At 29.2% G+C, this 21,223-nt stretch overlaps 1 protein-coding gene and 1 long non-coding RNA gene across 2 annotated transcripts in view; both read left to right on the top strand.

Moving 5' to 3' along the window:
* Positions 1–4,461, top strand: part of LOC149061693 (uncharacterized) — an 88,397-nt gene extending 83,936 nt beyond the window's left edge. The window contains exon 3 of the long non-coding RNA XR_016189353.1: positions 4,337–4,461. This is a non-coding gene — a long non-coding RNA (uncharacterized LOC149061693). The remainder of the gene's footprint in view (positions 1–4,336) is intronic.
* Positions 4,462–19,463: 15,002 nt separating this feature from the next.
* The window catches only part of LOC107166701 (uncharacterized), an 82,170-nt gene continuing 80,410 nt past the window's right edge, over positions 19,464–21,223 (top strand). Inside the window, exon 1 of the mRNA XM_015515470.2 lies at positions 19,464–19,965. Coding sequence (XP_015370956.1) covers positions 19,952–19,965 — 14 coding nt within the window. The 5' untranslated portion in view covers positions 19,464–19,951. The remainder of the gene's footprint in view (positions 19,966–21,223) is intronic.

Genomic DNA, 21,223 nt, shown 5'->3' with positions numbered 1-21,223 from the left:
TTTTTTATTAAAAATGTATAGACGCTTGTGTTAAAAATACAAAACATAATATTTTTTTTTTTTTATTCTTTGATAATGAAATAAAAATCTGGAAAAACTCAAAACAGTAAATTTGTAAATATTTATTTAAATCAAATAACTTATATATTATATTATTCATCATCCATATAAATTTATAAATTTCATAATTGTTTTCTTATATTAACTATTTAGTATCGATTTTTCATTTGTCATTGTCAATTATCATATTATCTTCTGTTACACCCGATATTAATATATTATACACAGTAGGTAAATCAACTACCAGCTATATATTAATATGTTTATACAAATGCACACAGTTACCGTGGCATTGGTTACGAGTAGCTAAAGTGGACATACACACGAAAACGAAATACAATATAATTAGTACCAATAATTATTATTAACGTCGACGATGAACGATCATACGTGCATTATTATGCAAAAACGTATCATATAGTAAACCTATAATCTATTCAATTTAACGTGCAGTGCAAGACGGTCGACGGCCGTGATGGTCGATTTGGAAAAATTGTACACCGAAAAATACCGACAAAATAACCATCATATAGAAGTCGGAACCTATAATGATAATATACATTACAACGTAACAATATATCATGACCATTAAAATATTATTATGTGCTTATAAATAGTATAATATAGTGACCTCACGTAAAAACCCCATTTAATATATTTAATGACTACGATCATGGGAGGTTGTGTCGTGAACTCGTTCAACTGCCGTATCACTAAAAAATAAATTTATAGAAAAAATACAAAAACATCACAAAAATTATTGAAAATATAAATTTTTAGTAAGCAAAATATATTTTAACCAAGCATATCCGTAAGCGTATCATCTATAAATTCTATGAATAGGTAAATCATAAACGTATATATATATATATATATATATATATAGGGAGGAAAGAGAGATAGAGGGAGAGAATTAATCAACTTATATAATCGGTCAAGTCTTATTGTGATTTGTCATGCGTATCTGTGCATCGAAAATATTGTCATTATATATTCATACAACAAGGCTATTAACCGAGAATAATATGCAACTAATTTTTTTTTTAAATTATAAATATATACTACAAATTTAAAACACATATAACAGCAATATTTGTATATACAATATATTATACTATTATTCCTGTGGCTATATCAGCTCCTTTTTTCAAATGAAAGTCACCCTTATTTCCTGTAAATTATGAAGCAAATAATTTTTTTTTTTTTTTGAAATATTAATGTATCTAAATTGAAATTAGTGTTTAACTTTGTGTAATAATAGTGTACTTCGTGGATAGTAGATCCAGGAGGATAGTTTTGGGGCTATAATAGTTTTTGAAAATTATAATGTAATTAATACTAATATTTATTCCCATTATAAAATTACTAAAAATTATCTAAATCTAATAAGTATCTACTGTACTTAGTTAAAATATTAAATCATGAGAAACATAAAAATTATTTTTTAGGTACAGAAATATGCATGAAAATTTAAAGGACAGTTTATCAAAAGAAATATACATGGCATAATCAAAAAAACAAAATATTCAGATGTAGGCACATTATATGGTTCGCGAGTGGCGAGCGTCGTTACATCAACAGCCGGTATAATAAACCACCGAATTAGATGTTTCACAGAAAAAAAGAATTTTTTGTCACCACGGTATATCTTTTAAATGTATCTTAGTATCTGATAATATGGTGATTATTATATTATGTGCATAAAAATTCCTAAAATAAGAATTTTTTTTATATACATATTATTAAAATAAGAAGTGGGGTGAGCGTAATTGGTGAATCATCGTGTATATTATATTCCTATTGTCCAATGATATTTGATAATATATTTTTACAACACCTTTGCTACAGGTGAAGTTATTAGTCTATATTAGTTGTTAGGTGCATTAACCGTAATGTGCCGCCCACAATAAATATTGCTGAAATTTTATATTATACCTACATTATAGTCGAGGTTAGAACGCCTCCTAAAAAAAATTAAGTATCATAATGTTAAATTATTTTTATGGTCGTCAGTATAGACTTACCTACAATTACGGGATCGTAGTGTACATTAAGTTCAAATAGGCACTTACATAGTATGGCCCGCAGCGATGAAAATAAAATTATGAGCCAAGCGATGCGCCCCTATAAAAGGGCTCAAATTTTCGACTGGACTTTACGAATAGAAGGGAGTAGCTGGACAAATAAACATTTTTCTTTACTCATCAATGATCACTGATCATATTTTGGGGTAAAAAGGTCTCGATTTTCTACTTCAGTTTCTATTTTTGTAAAAAATGAATTTATTGGTACTTTGGTAGGTATTCTGAGCATTAAAAATGAAAAGTTAAAAATTCACACTAGTTATCAAAAACTTGGGGGGGGGAGGGATAGAAAAAATGAGTATTTTTAAAGTAAAACCAGTTTAAAAAATCAATTGGTGAAACCCTAGAAAACGTAGGTATACATGCATTTTTTACCAAATGTGTTTATATTAGCAATTTATACACCGTAATACAACTTTCAAAATATCTCATTCTTCTTTAGTTTTATTCATAAGTCATAAGGCCTCATATAGATAAAAGAAAAATTTGTCATCAACAAATATTCTGATTTCCAACCACAGTCAATAATATAAATGTTTGTCGACGACAAATGTTTTTTTGCCCTGGACTGAGTTCGAGAAAATGTCAATTTTTATTAATTTGCAATAATTGCGTTCGATAAGAAAATGTTCATTCGGCCAAAATATTTTAAAATTGAACACGAGGTCTTACTGATATGTTGTAAAAGTTTTTGTTTGTAGAAAAACAAATCAAAAAGTTTGGCGTAAATCCAAATTACTTTTTTATGAACGTCTAAACCTACTGTAGTAGTAATACATAACAGTAAAATAAATATTACTTTAATAACAATGGTATAAAATAATACACTTAGTGATAAAGGCTGACAAAAAGCGTCTTCGTTCAGAATCGTTTTATGTATACAATGATTTTATAACGTTGAATTCAAATTGTACATCTCCATTACAGTGACTTCTTTAGACGCCTTATTATACACAGCAGAGCGTTACCCGCTTAACCACTCGTTTCAATTTAAAATGTCAAAAACCGTTCTTACCAAAAACAACTGTAAATAATTAAAATAAAATAGCTGTATAATGTAAATTTTTGTAGGTACACTCACGAATTGCCACGTGCCCGTCCATAAGTAATAATTATTGTCGCCAGAGCATAACTGGCTTAAGGAACCTATGTAACAAGATGAATAGATAAATTGTTTAGTGTGCACGTGTAATTAAATATTCTTCGAATAACTGTGCCATTTAAGAATTATGTATTATTAAATGTTATAACATTTCAAATAACGGTAGAAATTACAAGATATTTTTTTTAAACCCAAATTAATATAATTTCAAATTGTCAACTATTCGAAGAGACGAAGGAAATTATATATTTTTAATATCATTATTTAAGTATCATGATAACATATTTTTTTTAAATTATTATTTAAGCTTCGGCAACTGGAGTCATTAGCCCAGTAGGTTGGATATTACTGTCGGGTTTTGGGACTATAGTTTTTGGAACACTTGTGTTTTAGCAGAATTTCTAGTGAGCACACGTAGGTTTCTGGCGTTTCTGTCATGCCTTGAGAGATTCTCATTTGTAAAACAAATGTTTATATCACCACAGGGCACTCCTTGAGTGGTATAAAAAAATCTCAAGAATTTAAATATATGGTTCCAAAAGTCATATTTTGAATAACTTCATTATTAAAGAAAAAAAGGGTGAGTATGCTATAGATGAATCACCCTGTATATATTTATAGCACCTGTCAAAATGTATAATTGAAAAACGAAACTATCCATAGAAATTGTAATTATTTTAATGAACGTGTGGTGAGGCGTGAATGGAGATCCCTTCCAATAAATATATTATACAGTTGCACGAGGCACTTATATTAAACCACGTGATGGGGTGATTACCTATATATAATAGTAGGGTACTTTTCGAGTATAGACTTTTGACATAAAATATGAATTATAATATTAATTATTACCTATTATTAAATTTGAATCGTCAAAATCAAAATCAATAGTAAAGTTATTCGACTTTCGACCTGCAGAGGCATTTCCGTCTCGTTCGGTTTTAATATTAATTTATACAAATCGTTAATGGCTTGCATTCCGACAGTTGTGACACTATATCTACAGTAATGTTATCGACGAGGTATCTGTAAACAAAGGTATTTTTTTTTTTTTTAATTGCTATGTGTATCGAAAATCTTTTGATTTCAGAGGAATGTCACTCGACTACGGTATAGTTTACAGTCATTTCAAGCTATAATTATATACGAAGAGGAAATACATGCCATCTAATGCTTCAGGACGATTCAGCAAATAATTACTGGTATGCAATGACGTCAGACGTTCGGTGAGGGAGGGACACGTGGCTATAGTTATGGAAATTTGTATTTTTTTTTGGTTTTTATATTTATGTTTTATAAGTCTTAAGTTATATTATTTTATCAATTTGCAATGTGCGGCCGGCTTAGAATAATTAAGTGAACTTGATTTTAGGTAATAATCGTAATAACAGTGCAACGAGTAAAGAATCGAAGTAAAACATTGTTTATTGTTGCTGCAGTGAGAAGGTGTACGAGCATTAATTTCGTTGTAGATATGAGCAATACAATACTATATTATACATAGTGTAACGTGGTCGGGAATTACCCGTTAAATATAAGATATTCAGGGAAGAAATTAGTTCTTTTGAATATATTTTCACCGCACCTTGGGAGCTTGTATTAGGATCTTAATATTACGAATAAATAACGATTGATCTAAATTATTATTAATTCAAACAAGTTTATTATTACTCATACGATTTACGAACAAAGTTACCAAAAATGTGGGATTGTACGGAGTTCAGTTGCGCGTGATGGTAATCGCGGCGAACTGTCTTTCTCTTACATATCTAAATTGGCCGGAGACTTACAGTAATAATTGGCGCCTAAACCAGAGGGGCTTAATATATTATAGTCAGCGCATAATATGCCTATTATGCATATTATGACGTTTATAAAATACACGTAGGCAATGTCGCCGTGATGTAATACACGTTACAATAGGTACATATAGTGTTTGAAGTATGAAATATTTCACAAAAACGTGAAACATTAAAATTTTTCTCATACAATAATTTATAATAATTTATAATTATCAATATCCTAACCAAATAAAACCATTACTAATGAGAAGTTAGAATTGTTTTCCCTAATATTATAAAATTGTGAAGGTAATAAGTTGTGACGATTATACGTAAAAATAAAACTCATTAAAAAAAAAGTTTTTGTTATAATACTGACATATTGCACGCATTTAAAATACGTATTTTATGAAATATTATGCAATTTTAAATTTCATGAAATTTTCCAGCACTATAACGATAATCTTTGTTCAAGGATCTTAAAACTTTTGCACTCGAGAGCCACATCAACAACTAAGAACTGTATACATATTGTTGTACTAAAACATACACAATATTATAATATACATTATTGCGTTTACAATTTTTAGTCTCGAGTATAATAAATCGAAATGTTTAATGGTTGTTTCGAGCGTTTCAACACATATTTGTAAAGATTAATTCAGACATTTAAATTCAATGTAGCATATTTCCTATAAAAACAAAATAAAATGAACTGTAATAATATCGAATACAACTACAATATTATGTAAAATATTTCATAAAAACCTTACATTATTGAAACAAAAAATTCCAGTCCGTGACAACTTCCATCCCATTTCGACACCATATAATATCTAAATTGGCCATACTCACAATTTCTGGAGATATAACGAGACGGCTAAAACGGTTACAACTAAAAAATCTAATAAAATAAAAGGACGTATCAATAGTGTTATCAACAGGTGACTTTTTCATCAAATAATACACTGTCATATTTTATAGTTACACAATATTACGAGGCTTGCACGAACTGTATCGCTCGGTTTTCAATTTTTTTTTTTTTACAGTATTCGCCACCAGTCCCTTGTTATAACAATATACCTAATAATGTATAGGTAGTATTATATTATTATCGTGACTGCGTCGCGGAAAGCCAGCGAACACTGTGAAAATAAATCGAAATAAGATAGAGAATTGCATTGTCGGAGACGTGTATATTATAACAGTATATCGCAAAAGTGTGATATTGGCTGCGACATTCCAGTCTTATATATACAATAATATATATAGGTACCTAGGCGTACCGTTTTCAATTGAGCGTTCGGAATTCGATTACGGCACGAAAAATGTCTTACACTCAAAAATCAACACTGCACGCCACGACGACTCCCCTTCGCGAATAATTGTTATTATTAATAATAATGATGACCACCGGGATACCTTTATAGCTGCGAAGACGGATGAGCAAAGTACGATTGGGATGCTGCACGTCGCAGCTTGAATATGCCACAAACGCGATGATATAATAATTACAATTTTTTGAGAGGCGACAAAGCGGTGTGATAGCATAATAGCACACTACCGAAGCAACGTGATCGTTGGCTTGAAAACTACAGAACTTCAATTTTTTTGTTTTTACGCTTGGATTACACAATATTTCCTATCGAATAATTATTGTCAGTGCAAGACGAACTTATGACAATGATTTGTATTTATATAGGTAGGTAATATGCTAATACCTAAATTGCGTACTATCAAGTTATCATATAATATTATATTCTTATACGAACAGCAATAACACAATATTACCAATTCATAGTTCAAGAGACAATATTTAATTTTGAATATTATTTTAATTATATTTAGGCTATAATACCTATATTATAGGTACAGAATATATTAGTATATATAATAGGTATAATAGCCATTTCGCTCCAAAAAAAAAAAATAATAATAATAATAAAAAATAATTCTTGACCATTTTCCTTTACTTTCTATTTTCCTCCAATAAATAATAAATTAAATAATTAAATAATCAGAATAAATAGTTAACACATCGCAAAAAAAATAAATAAATTGATTACCTATAATATTATATTATTTTTATAATTTTAGGACGTTTCAGCAACTAACGAATACCTGTTTAAAGAAAAGAAAAATTAGTTATAGTTATAGTATGAATAATTATTTTACTTTTTGTAATTGCTCGGTCGATAACTGATACTGATATAGATATATAGTCGATACCAGAATGTAATCATCAACCAACAGGCGCAAACTGTGATCCTAGCCTTATGCTATCTTTATAATACGGAACCTAGCTAATACTACAACACTGGCTAAAATATTGGAGGAATATAGTCATAATTTTAGTCGAAAATAATATGGAAGAAATTGGAAACCAACGTTTTTTTTTGTGGAGGAAAATGGACAGTGAAGAAAAATGGTATCCCGTTTTTGGTGGAAAATGGAACAAACCTATATAATGCGGGGTAGCCACATCAGAGTCATGTATTATTGTTGATGATAATGTATAATGCACTAAGGGGCACAGCTGTAGGACATGGTGAAAATAAACTTAAATTTTAAATTATTTTTAAGACTTAATTTATTAATTGGTATTGAATGATACATTAGTTGGAATATTTCGAGCATACTAGACGTTTTAAATGACAATGGTATAACTGTAGTCTGTTGAAATAAACAATAATAATAATAGTTTCTTTCACACATCAACAACAATAATATTAATGTATGATGTCTGTTGAATATTCTTAAATATACGAAATCCCGAAATATTTCTAAGACAAAATATATAATATTTGTATTAAATAATTTATCATAACAAACCTATTTTATTTATTTTTACAATAAGGGCTCAATCCATATATTATATAATTTACAGATACAAAATATAGTTATACACATTTAACTACTAATTAACATAGGTAATATCTATCAGATCTGTCTTAAGTATAACTATTTGTGTTATATAAAATAAATAACATTGTATTATTTAATTTTACTTTCTATATACCCACATAATTGTAATGGTTATAAATGTTAATGAATATAATAATGAAAAAACTTTGTTAGTTTATTTTAGCATTCATTAAGCTAAACCTGCAATTTTCTAATTTAATATCCTAACTCATGGTGAATAACATATTTAATTACTTTGTATATTATAATTTTACCAGTGTTCAAAATTTCAAAATCAAACATTTCCAAGAACGCGCGTTTTAACTTTTTTTTATAAACCAATTTGTTTAATAATTTGGACAGGTAACCTTTCATTAGTGTTTGATGTTTGATTAAAAGTTTTTTAAGTTCAGTTTTTTTGTCAGGTAGAAACACTTATAATTTATGAGAAATCCTGTATAACGTTTTTAAATCTTAGGTATAAAAAAAAATGTTTATGCATTTCTTACAAATCATAATTTTGAACGATTATAAAAAAATATTATTACTATGTATTTTCAATATTTTTAAATTGGTATACAACAACTTAAAAGAAACCTCGTATTAAATTTTCAAACTTCTTGACAATGTAAAAAAATCTTTTCTAGAAGTATTTTGGCATTTTATCATGTACATAATACGATTATATAAACATATTTTGGTGAAAATTTCAAGTAGGTATCTAATATAATTCATTTTTTAGTTACACAAAAAATCAATATAAATTTTTTTGAAAGGAAGTAACCGAGTTGGTTCCCATTTGATCGAATTGGTTCCCATTTGAAAAAGATATTTTATTTAGTTGAGCCGAATTTGTTACCGTTAAAAAAACGTGTTTTATTAGGTGGAGCCTAATTGATTACTGTTTGTGTTTAGGTAAAATAATTTAAGTTTAAATTTTAAATAATTGAAATAAAAAATATGAACTAGATAGTATAAAATATAAATGTACCTACAGTTTAGGTCCTACACTCTACATGAAGTATATACAATAACATGTAAATAATATATATTGTTGTATTTTAATTTTAGAAAATTATTGCTGATGCCCCGATCGATTAAGATTATGATTGAGATATACGTACCACTTATAACACACCACCAAACAAGAAACAAATAGACAATACATAGGGAGCTGTATGGTTGAGTAAATTGATGAGAAGCTTTTGCAAATTGAATATTTAAAGAAGCTTTACTTTAAATTTGCTAATCAATGACTTTAAATTGTAATTATTATATTTCATTATTTTATTTTGTACATCTAACCTAAGTGATGACTAGTTGACCTCAAAGATTTAAAATTGTATATGATATATATATATATATATATATATATTTAAACTTATTAACGCACATTTTTAACCAACTCTACTTTGAAGTTGACAGTCCTAAGCTTATAAAATTGAAAAGGAAAATGTGCTTAATTAAACGTGAACCAATTCGAAAAATACCTTTTTCAAACTGTAATCGATTTGGCATGTGGGATTTAGGCTCAGGTACCAATTCAGTGTTTGAAAAATTGATTTTGCATAAAACAATTTTATTTTCCTTATTACTATTATTATTATTATTATTTTTTTTTTTTTGTTATTTCCGATTATTGAAAAAGTGCTAAACATTTTGAATTTTAAGCTGTTAAAAGTACCAAACAAATACAATTTTCTATCAGAAACCACCCTTAAAGTTGAAAACTATTAATTCTACCAATATTATCGTATATAAATACATAAAAAAAATTCTCATTTCATAAAACCAATACATTTATTTCTCTGTTCAGATTCTTAACTGGATTTATCTGAATGCAGATACAATTTTCCTTGCAAGACAGACGGAAATAAGTTTAAAAAAATATGTGGGTGCAAGCAACGTAAATATGATATGCTATAATGTTAGAAATAAAACATGAAAGATATTAAAATATTAAAAAACCTTAATATTATTTAAAGCTAACTGAATAATAAGCTATTGGTTATTATTTATATTTTACCTAATAAGGTTAAACTTAGATTCATTTTGGATTATGGTCAAATCACTCACAAATTTATGTATTTAAAATATTTTAATATACCTAATCAAATTTATTTAGAAGTCAGAGATACCTCTATACGATTTTTTGCAGGATTTATCAAAATATTTGTAAATTTCAAAGGCGTTACCTCAGATGGGAATGTCGGAAATAAAAAATTTAATCAAATCGTATATGAGCTATAATATTATAGTACGTATCGACCGTTTTCAGTAGTGTTCAAATATAGTTTAATTAGGTTCAAAGATTGACGGGAAACCAATATTAACGATGTAAACGGCTTTGCGTTTTACGCCGCCGAAACTAATAAATTACGAAACAATATAAAAGTATGTTATAAATTTGTAATACACCTTTGGTAGGAATTTTGGCACGAGATGACCGCAAAATTTGAAACGAGATAAAACGTTTAGGTATACATTATTGTTATTAAGTATTTTATGTTCACTTAACACCAGCTTGGCAAAGAAAACGTAAATATAATATTGGTCGTATAATTTAGTGCATTTTGTAATCTATAAAACGTAAATGGCTAAGTCAATTTATGATGGTATTATATAATTGAAATTATTTTTACAATTTATTTTACAAGAAAAAATAAATATTTCATTATCTCTCTAAATTTCCATAATTAATTAAAATCGTTATCATTCATTTATACATAGGATATTATCAACATTTTAATTTGAAATATCTATAATATATATATATAAAAGTGTATATTAATTTTAATTATTTATACAAAGGTTTCTGTAGAAACAACTCGCAAAGAACATTGTACTAAATTTATTACAATTAATTCTTAGTTAATATATTTTAAAATGTTCTGAATTTTTAAACACTAAATAATTTTCGTATTATGTTTCATGATTTTGATTAATTTTGTTGACATTTTAACTTCAATTATTTGTAAAAAAAAATATGGCTATATATTTTTGATATTTTCAAATTAGTTTAATCAAAACTTATCTTTTTCAAAATGTTCAATAATTTTGGCCAAACACACATATTTTTGTACACATTAAAAAAAAAAAAACTAAAAAATCTAAATTTTCAAATATATAGACAACTTAAAATCAGCTTAATTATTTGGCTGTAGCCCATAAGCGCAAAATATGACCCAAACACAACCCAAAAGCACAAAAATAAATATCCCATGCGCGCAAAAGAAAATAATCTTTTATTAACCCATAATAGCAAATTAATTTTATAAAAAAAAGTATATTTTATTAAAATCATATAGTTAAAAACATATAATTAAAATCATAGAGTTATTAATATGCTATGCTATTCGTGATTATAAAATGTGTATTTAAATATAAAAATATATAAATAATTATAAAAATTGTATTTAATTTCATAACAACTACTAATAGATGTTTTGTATAAGATCAATAAAAATAATAAATAAATAAGTACCTTAATATTAAATTTGAAATTTGAAGCCCACCGTTTTTAAGTAATCCAATCTTGAAATATTTTTTATCGTTATTTGTTACGATAAAATTCGATAATACTAAATACTAAATTAAACTGAAATAATATTATTATAATAATTTTAAAATGAAACCTTTAGTGTAACGGGTACAATATTGTATCAGGTAATACAATTATTTTTGCGCTTTTATACCACTACTAAGGTACAAAAGCGCAAATTCGTTTTGCGCTTTTGGTTTATCGAAAAAAAAATGATTTTTTGCGCTTTTGGGCTTCACCGAAATATTTGAATGTGTCAGAATATAATACATAGGAAATTATAATTTGTGTTCAAGTGGAATATTTTAAACTTCATGTATAATATTTTTTGAATAATAACAAAAACCGTTTAAGTATGATTAAATATCCAATGTCGTCAATATTTAAACTTCTATTGCTCATGAACATTTATGTGATTTTAAGTCAAACTTTGTTTTTAATTTCTAGTAAAAAAATGTGAAGGAATCCATTGTATTCAATTTTTATATTTCTTTCTAACAATCAACAATTTTATCATAAGTTAGATGGAAAAAACAATAAAAATGTCTTGAATTTTAAATGTGTATATTAACTATACTTGTATTGAATATCACTATAAAAAAGCTAAAGAGATAAAATATTTTGAAAATTATTTAATTCTGTCAAAAATTCATCATGTTTTACTAATATTCAGGTTTCTTACATTTTTTTTTTATTTCTTCTGATTATATTTAAAATTACTTGAAATTTTTTACTTCCTAACCACCTATCAATAAAAAATAAAAAAAATAATAATAAACATGAACTAAATTCAATTTTCCACAAGTAGTCGACGTTTTAAAGTTGAATATTGAAAAACTTTTACTGCTCCAAATCCAAAGATTAAAATAGCAAAATTATACAAAAAAAATTAATGCAAAATACTAAAACCAATACATTATTCATCACTCCATCTATATAAGTTATTTATGTTTAATGTGTCTGCAAATAAGCAATAACTGATACACAACATTTAAAATTTTGATGATAAAATAAACAACAAATAATAAATATTATAGTTATTTCTATTTGCAATGTGATTATATTTTGTTTCTTAGCTTAAACTGTGTAGCTTAGTTTTTTTAGGCGAAATAAATAGTAAAGTTTTATTGATTTGATTTTTAAATATGATATAATTTTTGTTTTATTAGCACCTAGTGTGACATTATGATAGGAAAAAATATATATTATTTGAAATGAAATTGCCTATACTAAACCCCTTAAAAATCGGGTATCCTCGTCAGTCGTCAATTCGTCATACATCCGAGTCAAGTGATGATTCACTCGGTGGTTGTGTAGTCGTTTATAAACCCATCACGGACTCCACACGTTACGCCAATGATAAATGATTTATTACAGTGGTGGTTCCCGTATTTTCATCTATATAAAACAACTTCATAGTTCATACATCACAATCGTGTTTAATAATGTAATTACGAGCTGTAGTAGCAAACAGTTGCCGACGTCATATTGTCTGGTATTAAAGTCTGGTTTGTGTGAGCGGTTAGTTTTATATTTTTCAAATATTATACAAGCACCAATACCGCGTGTTATCGTTTCAGCACTCATACACAAAACAACATTTTTATTACTATCTACGATAGTGCTTAAAATGTATCTAAAATTTAAAATGTTCATTAAATTGCTACAAAATATGTTACGAATGTGTTCAAAAACAAAAAGTGATATGGATCCTAACTTAAAAATTTATGTTTCCGTGGTTTCCAGGATGAGTGACATTCAGTATAATAACGGTGGCATATATATTCGAGTAAATCGTATAGGAAAAGATTATGTTAGGTTAAGTTAAAATTTGGAAATTAGGCGAGTTTATTTTAGTTTATTAACTGTAAACGAATTTAGAGTTGCCATTTAGTTTAATATGAGTGTTAGTGTATTTTATAATAATTTAGAATAGTTCATTGCTACAGTGTAATTGAAAAAGATATAATATTCAAAACTTTAGTCGAGAAAATGCGGGCTCTTCGTTTTTCAAACCCTGATTAAAATTTAAAAATATAATTCATAGAAATGTTGTTATAAAAAAAAAAAAACCTATGTAGGGGAGACTTATCGCCCTACACACACACACACAACATACAACACACAATATAGTTGAGTGTCGTCGAAAATAATCTCTTAAATTCCGTGGGAGTAAATGCACGCGAATTTATAATATTATATTGTTTCGTTGCTGCTTTTTCATCATCATAATATATTATTATATTCAATGATTACTGGTCAGGTTTGTGTTACCAACGATTTGGTTACAAAAGTATTGTAGATGATGATGACGTCCATGATTTTAGATCCAAGATAATATTATACTGTCGTACCCAGAGCGCTGATAATTATAAAAACAATTATTTTCTGTACATGTTGTTGGTCCAACAATATTGAGAAGTAGGTCGGAGGTTCGTTTTATTACCAGCGATATCGTCTATTGTTTACGCGTGTATTGTACAAACACCCGAGTGTAATATATGAGTTAATGGCGGATAGCGAAGACTATGGTCTCATTCCTCTACATTCCTCTATTATAACTACAGAGTACGATATATTTATTTTGTATTATTATATTATAATATAAGCAGTAATTGTCTATTTCATAATAATCGAAATATCAACAAGACAAGAGTTTGATGTCATAGTACTATGCTGTTTACTCGGTTAATCCGCAATCCTAATTTCACTGTAAAAATGACAAAATAGTACGATTTTAGTATAATCACGTCAATGCATCGTTATTGAAACAAAATATTTAATGTTTTACATAGAGCAGTCTCGCTATATAATCCTAAAATCTGTACGGTTAATTATACCTATATAATATTTACTAAATAATATTTAATTTCATGATAATATTATATCCATATCATATTATATGTGTTTCAAACCATTTTATTATAAAGTATTTTCTTGTATAATATCGCTGTTTTATCAGCGTGTTTATATATGTCTTGTCAAACGATATGGGTTTTAAACTAATAGATCGTAGATGAGTATATATTAGACGGGTACTTAGAATACTGAATGCATTTACGAAATTAATTAATTTAATAAATCTTTAATATACCCAACCCACATATTGTATGCATGCCACATATTGGTTTGATTATTTATTTTATAAATCCAATTAAATGATTAACCATAGTTTACTGTAATTTGTGCTGTGTGCACAGTGCAATTATCCTCAAAAGCTATCGTATTAAGTATAATTTATGGAGTATATTTAATTAATAGTGTCTATGACCTATTTTCCTCGTTTAAGTTTCACTGATGTTACAACAAATTGCGTTAATTCAATTTTATTCAACTTTTGAAAGTTTACTCTTTATGAAAGGTTCGAAATCGATAATCTGTCATATGATGTCATGATCATTATTTAGTGAAGTCATTCGTGTCTTTAGTGAAATGAATAGAGCATCGATCGATTTGAACACATGTTTGTGCGTCATAATACGTACAATTGATTGATATGTAGGTATCAACTATCAGTAATTATCAGAAAATTAGAAATCACTATAATGTATGTTTAATTCGATTTGAAAAAAATATTACTAAATAAGGTGTATTGCTATAACAAATAGTAAATTATAATTACAATATTATTAACCAACTACACAGAGTTCTGTTTAAATTTTAAAAATGTATCAGGTGGATAATTTTATCAGACCTATTATATCTTAAGCTTTGAAGTTTGTTTTCTTAAAATATGTTTAAAAGTTTAATGAAATAATTTTATTTTCTCAAACTTAAAGCCTACACTTTATAGTAAGTTCATCGTAAAGAAAATGTATTTTACAAAGTGTTCATCATAAACATTTTAAAACTATACTAATTAACATAATACCTATATATTTTGTAATGAGATTTTAGTGAAACAAAATTATTAGATATTGGTTTTATAATGGAAGGTATATTAACTTTGGAAAACACATCTGGGGTAGTCAGTTCAAAATTTCATTAAGTTTCATCGATTGAATATTGTAGCCGTGTCATAATTTCGAAAAATAAATAACAAAAAATGATTCTCCTATGAAATATATAACTTCAGTAGTTGTCATCATTATTGTTTTAGTATCATAATATTATATAAATTAATGTGCGAACAAGTTGATTAACAATGTAAAGCGTATTTATTAATTACTTACAATGTGAGTAATAATAAATAATTTTAATTAATTTTAAAGTTATTGAACTTGTTGATGATTCTTTTATAATACAAAATATTATTTTTAGTTGTTTTGTATGTTATGATTTATAAATTATATTTGGTTGGCTATTAAACATTTTTTTTATTGTTCTGTTGACCTTTTTTCTCCTTACTTACTATTGGTCAAGTGTGGTTCATAACGCTCTTTTAAACACCAGTGTTTGTCAAAACTCAGAGGAAGAACTCAAAGACAATCTAAGTAGGATTCTCTCACGGTCGAGTTAAAATAATATTTTTTTTATTCTGCCAACCTTCACTTAATCAAGATAGCAACATTAATGAGTCCATCTTAACATAACGAAATATTATTTTTCAAAACTAGAGAAAGTACGAACTTGAACGACGCGGCTCGTGATCGCATCCGTAAAGAATTAAGAGGGTAGGTAGGTAAGGTAATAAGAAAACAATTTTAAGATATATTTTTGGTACAGAAAATTACACAACAAATAAATGAATTTAATTCTGATATCATCTTATAAAATTACATTTTAATTATTTTTACTGCTACAGTACTACGAATGACACCTCTTAGTCACCTGTTTCCATATGGACATGACCGGTTTTCTCCAAATGTGATGTTTCCATTTTCCGAAAATGCCTTTTTCTGCTATTGTAAATTTTAAGTTTTTTTATTTGGGATATCCATTTATATCTATATAACATATTATACTTTTAGTTGTTCATCTTGTGGTTGATTTTATTCAGCATTTTGATTGTTTGGGTTCTTTCATAAACTCATATTCTATTGAGGGTATTAGGAAATGTCGAAAACAGCTTTCAAAATATCTTTTAATCTATCTAAATGTGAAACATTTAAATTTGTTAATTTCTAAATATTTTCTTAGATCACTAAAACCATAGATGGTTTTAACATATATTTTTTTTATCTGTTTTTTTGTGGTGAAGAAGAAATTTCTTATACTTGTTTTATTTCAAAGATAAATTTTAATCAATCGTATATGTTTAGTACAAACAATTTAATTGTGGTATTTTTCAAAGGTTTTATTTAATCTGAGAAATCTATTGGGTCTATGATATGGGAAGTGAGATTTTATCTTAATTTTAATTTTCTACTGGAGCTTTCCGTTTTTGGTAGAGAAAAAAGTGGTTTACTGTGAATTATTATTTATTTTTGTTGTTTTTCTTTGTGGTTTAAATTCATCGCCTTATATTTTTATTTTATTTTTTTTATCAGAAGTACTTTACATAAGGTCTTACCAGTTGGAATTTTAGATGCTTTATTGTCATGGTTGAAATTAATATGGTTAGGTATGAGAGTAGGGATTTTTCAACAGTTATATTGCTTGCGGCTAAGTGCTTGTACTTGCTATTGAAATTGATAATGATCAGAAAAGTTTGTCGTAGGCATATTCCACGTATATGAGACATTTTATAAAGAACTTACAAAATATCCATTTTTAATAAAAGAGCCTGCAGAGTAATATTGTTTAGGGTAGTTAAATGTTGAAACATTTTTTCGTTTGAAAGATATAAAAATATATGAGGAAAATTTCTGAAAATCTAAATATTATATTACGTGCACGTAATCGGCATTGAATGAAGTAAAAATTTAAAATGTTCTATTATACGAAAGAGTAATATCTAACAAAATAATTTTGTTACAATATTTAGTTATGCAATCTATAAATATGTTTTTTGTAATAAGAACAAGTGACGGGGGAGTTGTTTGGTTGGAGACTTGATGGAACTTCTTGACAGTTAATAATTGAATTGTTTAGTAGGTCCTGGAATCATTTGCGTATCAAACATCTACTGGAATCACCAGGGATATTAAGAACAGGTCAGTTTGATGCAAAATGATTACGGTGGTTGGATAGGTTTGAGTGAAAATGTTTATAAGATAAATTTACAAGAGCAAACACGAGTAACATCATAAATCATCTACATAATAATCATCCTATAAGCTACTGGCCAAGTAGAATGACTGTTATAGGTACCTTTATAGGTAATAAATATTAGTAGGCTCAGCATGCCATACATATAAATTATCTATTCAATAAACCTACAGTGACCACATACCACTTAATAAAATAAAATTGTAGTCACCATCTACACCATAACTGATATAAACATATAATTTTATGTTAAAAATTATATTAATTTAATTTAATCTTTCTATATAGGAAGTAAAAATGGTTAAAAATATTATTCATTGTTTTTCAATATTCCATAGTCTATTAATTTTTATATTAATTTTAATACATAACTAAAAACATAAATTAAAATATTACAATCAAGAGTAATATTGCAAGTATATAAAAAAGCATTTCAGATAAAATATGTTTCATGCATATTATAAGTTATAACCATGTTTACTTCGTGTTCGAATACCAAATCAGTTTCTTTTGATCTATTAGACAAATAGTCATTCATCTTTTGTTTGGGTTGCTATTATATTTTTCTTCATAAAATTTTTCAATGACTTATAGGATACTGTATAATCTTTCTTTATTTCAACGAAACTTATTAGAGCTTCTACAACCACCGTGCTTACATTGTTTTAAATAAGATTACCTCATACATTTCATTTTTTTAGACTTTAAAATTTTTATTCATACGTAAAATATTAATTCGTTCTAGAGCCTTGATGGACGTCGAAGTCTCCCAAATCAACCATCAATATTATAGGTAATTATGTTTATATGTTATACGTAGGTATAGTCTATACGGTATGGAGATATTTTCTTAATAATGATTTTCGATATTGATGTTTTACAGTACAGTAAAGACACGTAGTGTCTGAGAACCGGGGGTTGTAGAGATCCATATTCCAAAACATTTGTTTTTTTCTTGTTAATTGTGTGTGGGCCTTCAGTCGCTTCTAATAATTTCAGCTATCTAGGTACACTAACTACAATAAAACATTTTCAAAAGATATGAGCCCACCCGTCGTCGATACCACAGACATTTGCGTGAAATTCTCTGCCACGGAGGTGGTAAACGAACGCGTGGTGGTAATATGGGGGTAGTGGCGAGGTGAAATTTGGCGATCATTTTACGACCAGCATACGTGCGTTAATAAACAAGTCGATATCGATTAATACGAGTATATTAAAATATTATCATAATATGTATCATATAAGTATTATAATTGAGTGGTCTCCGTCTGTATATGACTACCGGGGCGATTGAACTCCGAGGTCGTCGTCGTCGTCGCTGCACGTCCTGCGTGTCCGCTATACCAGCACACACACGCACTGCAGAAGTATAAAAATATAGGCATCTACATACGATACAATAATATTACGTTATATGCCTAGGCCGCGACGAAATTATTATTACGTTTTTTTTTTTATTTTACATCGTCGTCTAGTCGCCACCGCCGCCGCCGCCGCTCTTCTGCAGCACCGATGGCGGCGCGCGGCGTGCGGCGCTCGTGTGCGCGGCGAGCGGCATGACGGTGAAGGGGGTCGGGTTCGGCGATGCGTTGAAACGACGCGCGCGAAAACTCCGGCACATTATAATGGGAAAAATAGTGGAAAAGAAAGAGAGGCGTATTATAACTGCAACGAGTAAAAGACAAAAAACTAAAACGGCGATCACCGCTGCTGCCGCGCGCCGCCGCCGCCGCCGTCCCCACTAAGACATCTCTCGCCTCGGAAAACTCGACTCGTCCCCCGCGCTTATTGGCCGAAATCGGCGGGCGAAAAAAAAACTGGTGGGAAAAACCGTACGCGGCCGCCCGCCAAATAATGATCTGCGCCGGCCACCACCAGAAACGCGTCTAAAAGACAAGACGCCCGCCGACGAAGACGAGGATCGCACGCCACACGACGTCCAGTCCACCGGCGCCATCGAAACCTCACCGACGTCTCTGTCCGCGCTGCAGAAGAGAGCTGCCGTTGTCGTACCCATCGAGCTGACGTCCACTGCACAAGTCGACACGGTTTCGGTCAGACGCGACAAACGATCCGACAACTACGGCCCGACTTGTCGCACCGCGTATTTCGCGATACCGTACACACCCGCGACCGCGATCGCCGAGAACACGCGCAACAGGCGGCCCGCTGCAGCGTTTCCGCGTGTAGTCCGTGCCACGAGCAATACGACATTACCTACCCCTATATTGTCGTATTACACTTGCGTAATCAGACGCTGACCTACAAACGGAACTCGTTATCGCAACCAGGTCGCCCTTCTACGTGGGGTCGTCGACGATCCTACAGTAGCAGCATCAACAGCTCCGGTCGTAACCACAGAACCGCGGCCCGACGCAGCCATACAATGATATTTTCGAAGTGAGTACACCTCTGCGGTAATTCCCCCCCCCCCATATAATACCTATATCGTATACGACGTCGTCCCGCTTTATATTTTATATTATTCTCCACCGCCTCGTCTGACGCAAAGTTGGTAAAAAGATAAAAAGTCTTACGATTTTATTGCTGCAATAACCATCATACAACAATGATATTATGTAGATATCAATGTGAACGTTTTAAGATGTGTCATTCGCCTGTAAGTGCTCGAGTTTTTCTCGTCCCACGCGCTCCCAATTCCGGACGTGGTAAAATAGTAGGTATATAGTTTTGCGATAAATCGGAGAGGGTTTTTTTTTATTTTTCATTCTCTTGTCTTACACACTGTATGTATTATATATATATATATGTACATTTATTATTTGCTTCATTGTTCACGCCCGAAATTGTGTACGGTCGATCTGTATAATAAGACTCCGTGAGTAATTACTCCGGAACGGATGCACCACTTATCTAACCGACCGGGTGGCGTGGAGGGGAAGTCGAACTGCAAACTCGACTATGAATCTATATAATATTATTTATAAGTAGTCAATATAAGTGCATTGACCAATGTCTGCAGTACCTATATAGGTACATTCAGCACTTCAAAATAGCCCTTCTCCCGTCCCATTATATTAGAGCCGGACCGATTGATCGTTATTAATCGTTGTAATAAATATAATATATTGTATAAAAAATAAAATTGTCGTTATCATTATCACAAATAATTATTGTGTATAATATTATGTAAAAACCGTTTCGGTTTGGGTGACATTGAGCGAATCGCGCCAAAACAGGCCACCGCTGCCGAATGACGGCGAAACGGAAAATCACGACACTATATTATTATTATCGTATTATAATATAATGTTATCTTATTATTATTTCGTGCGAGTTCTATTGTTTCACGTGTATATATGAGATATAATACGAAACTTCCAGTATCGAACGGAAATAACGGTCCAGCCCGTTCGTATACATGGACGTACGTATTATATAATAAAATATATTATATACATATTAACATACTCTAATATACCTACGCATAAAAAAATAATATGTGATTTATGCCTAAATCAAACATGTATAACCGTATAAATATTATGTAGATGTGTGATGTAAATATTTATAATGTATGTATTAGATTAGTGTAGGTACACATATAAACAAGGTATAAGTCAATTTTTTTCCTAGTCATAGAATATTTGAGTGGACGTCTCACTGGCGTTATTATAGTGGTTATTTTTTAGAATAT

This window comes from Diuraphis noxia, unplaced genomic scaffold (assembly GCF_037042655.1).
Source record: "Diuraphis noxia isolate RWA-SAM2 unplaced genomic scaffold, SU_Dnox_SAM2 contig0001, whole genome shotgun sequence".
NCBI lineage: Eukaryota > Metazoa > Arthropoda > Insecta > Hemiptera > Aphididae > Diuraphis > Diuraphis noxia.
Note: the sequence above shows the minus strand (reverse complement) of the source record. Positions and strands in the feature narration are given on the sequence as shown.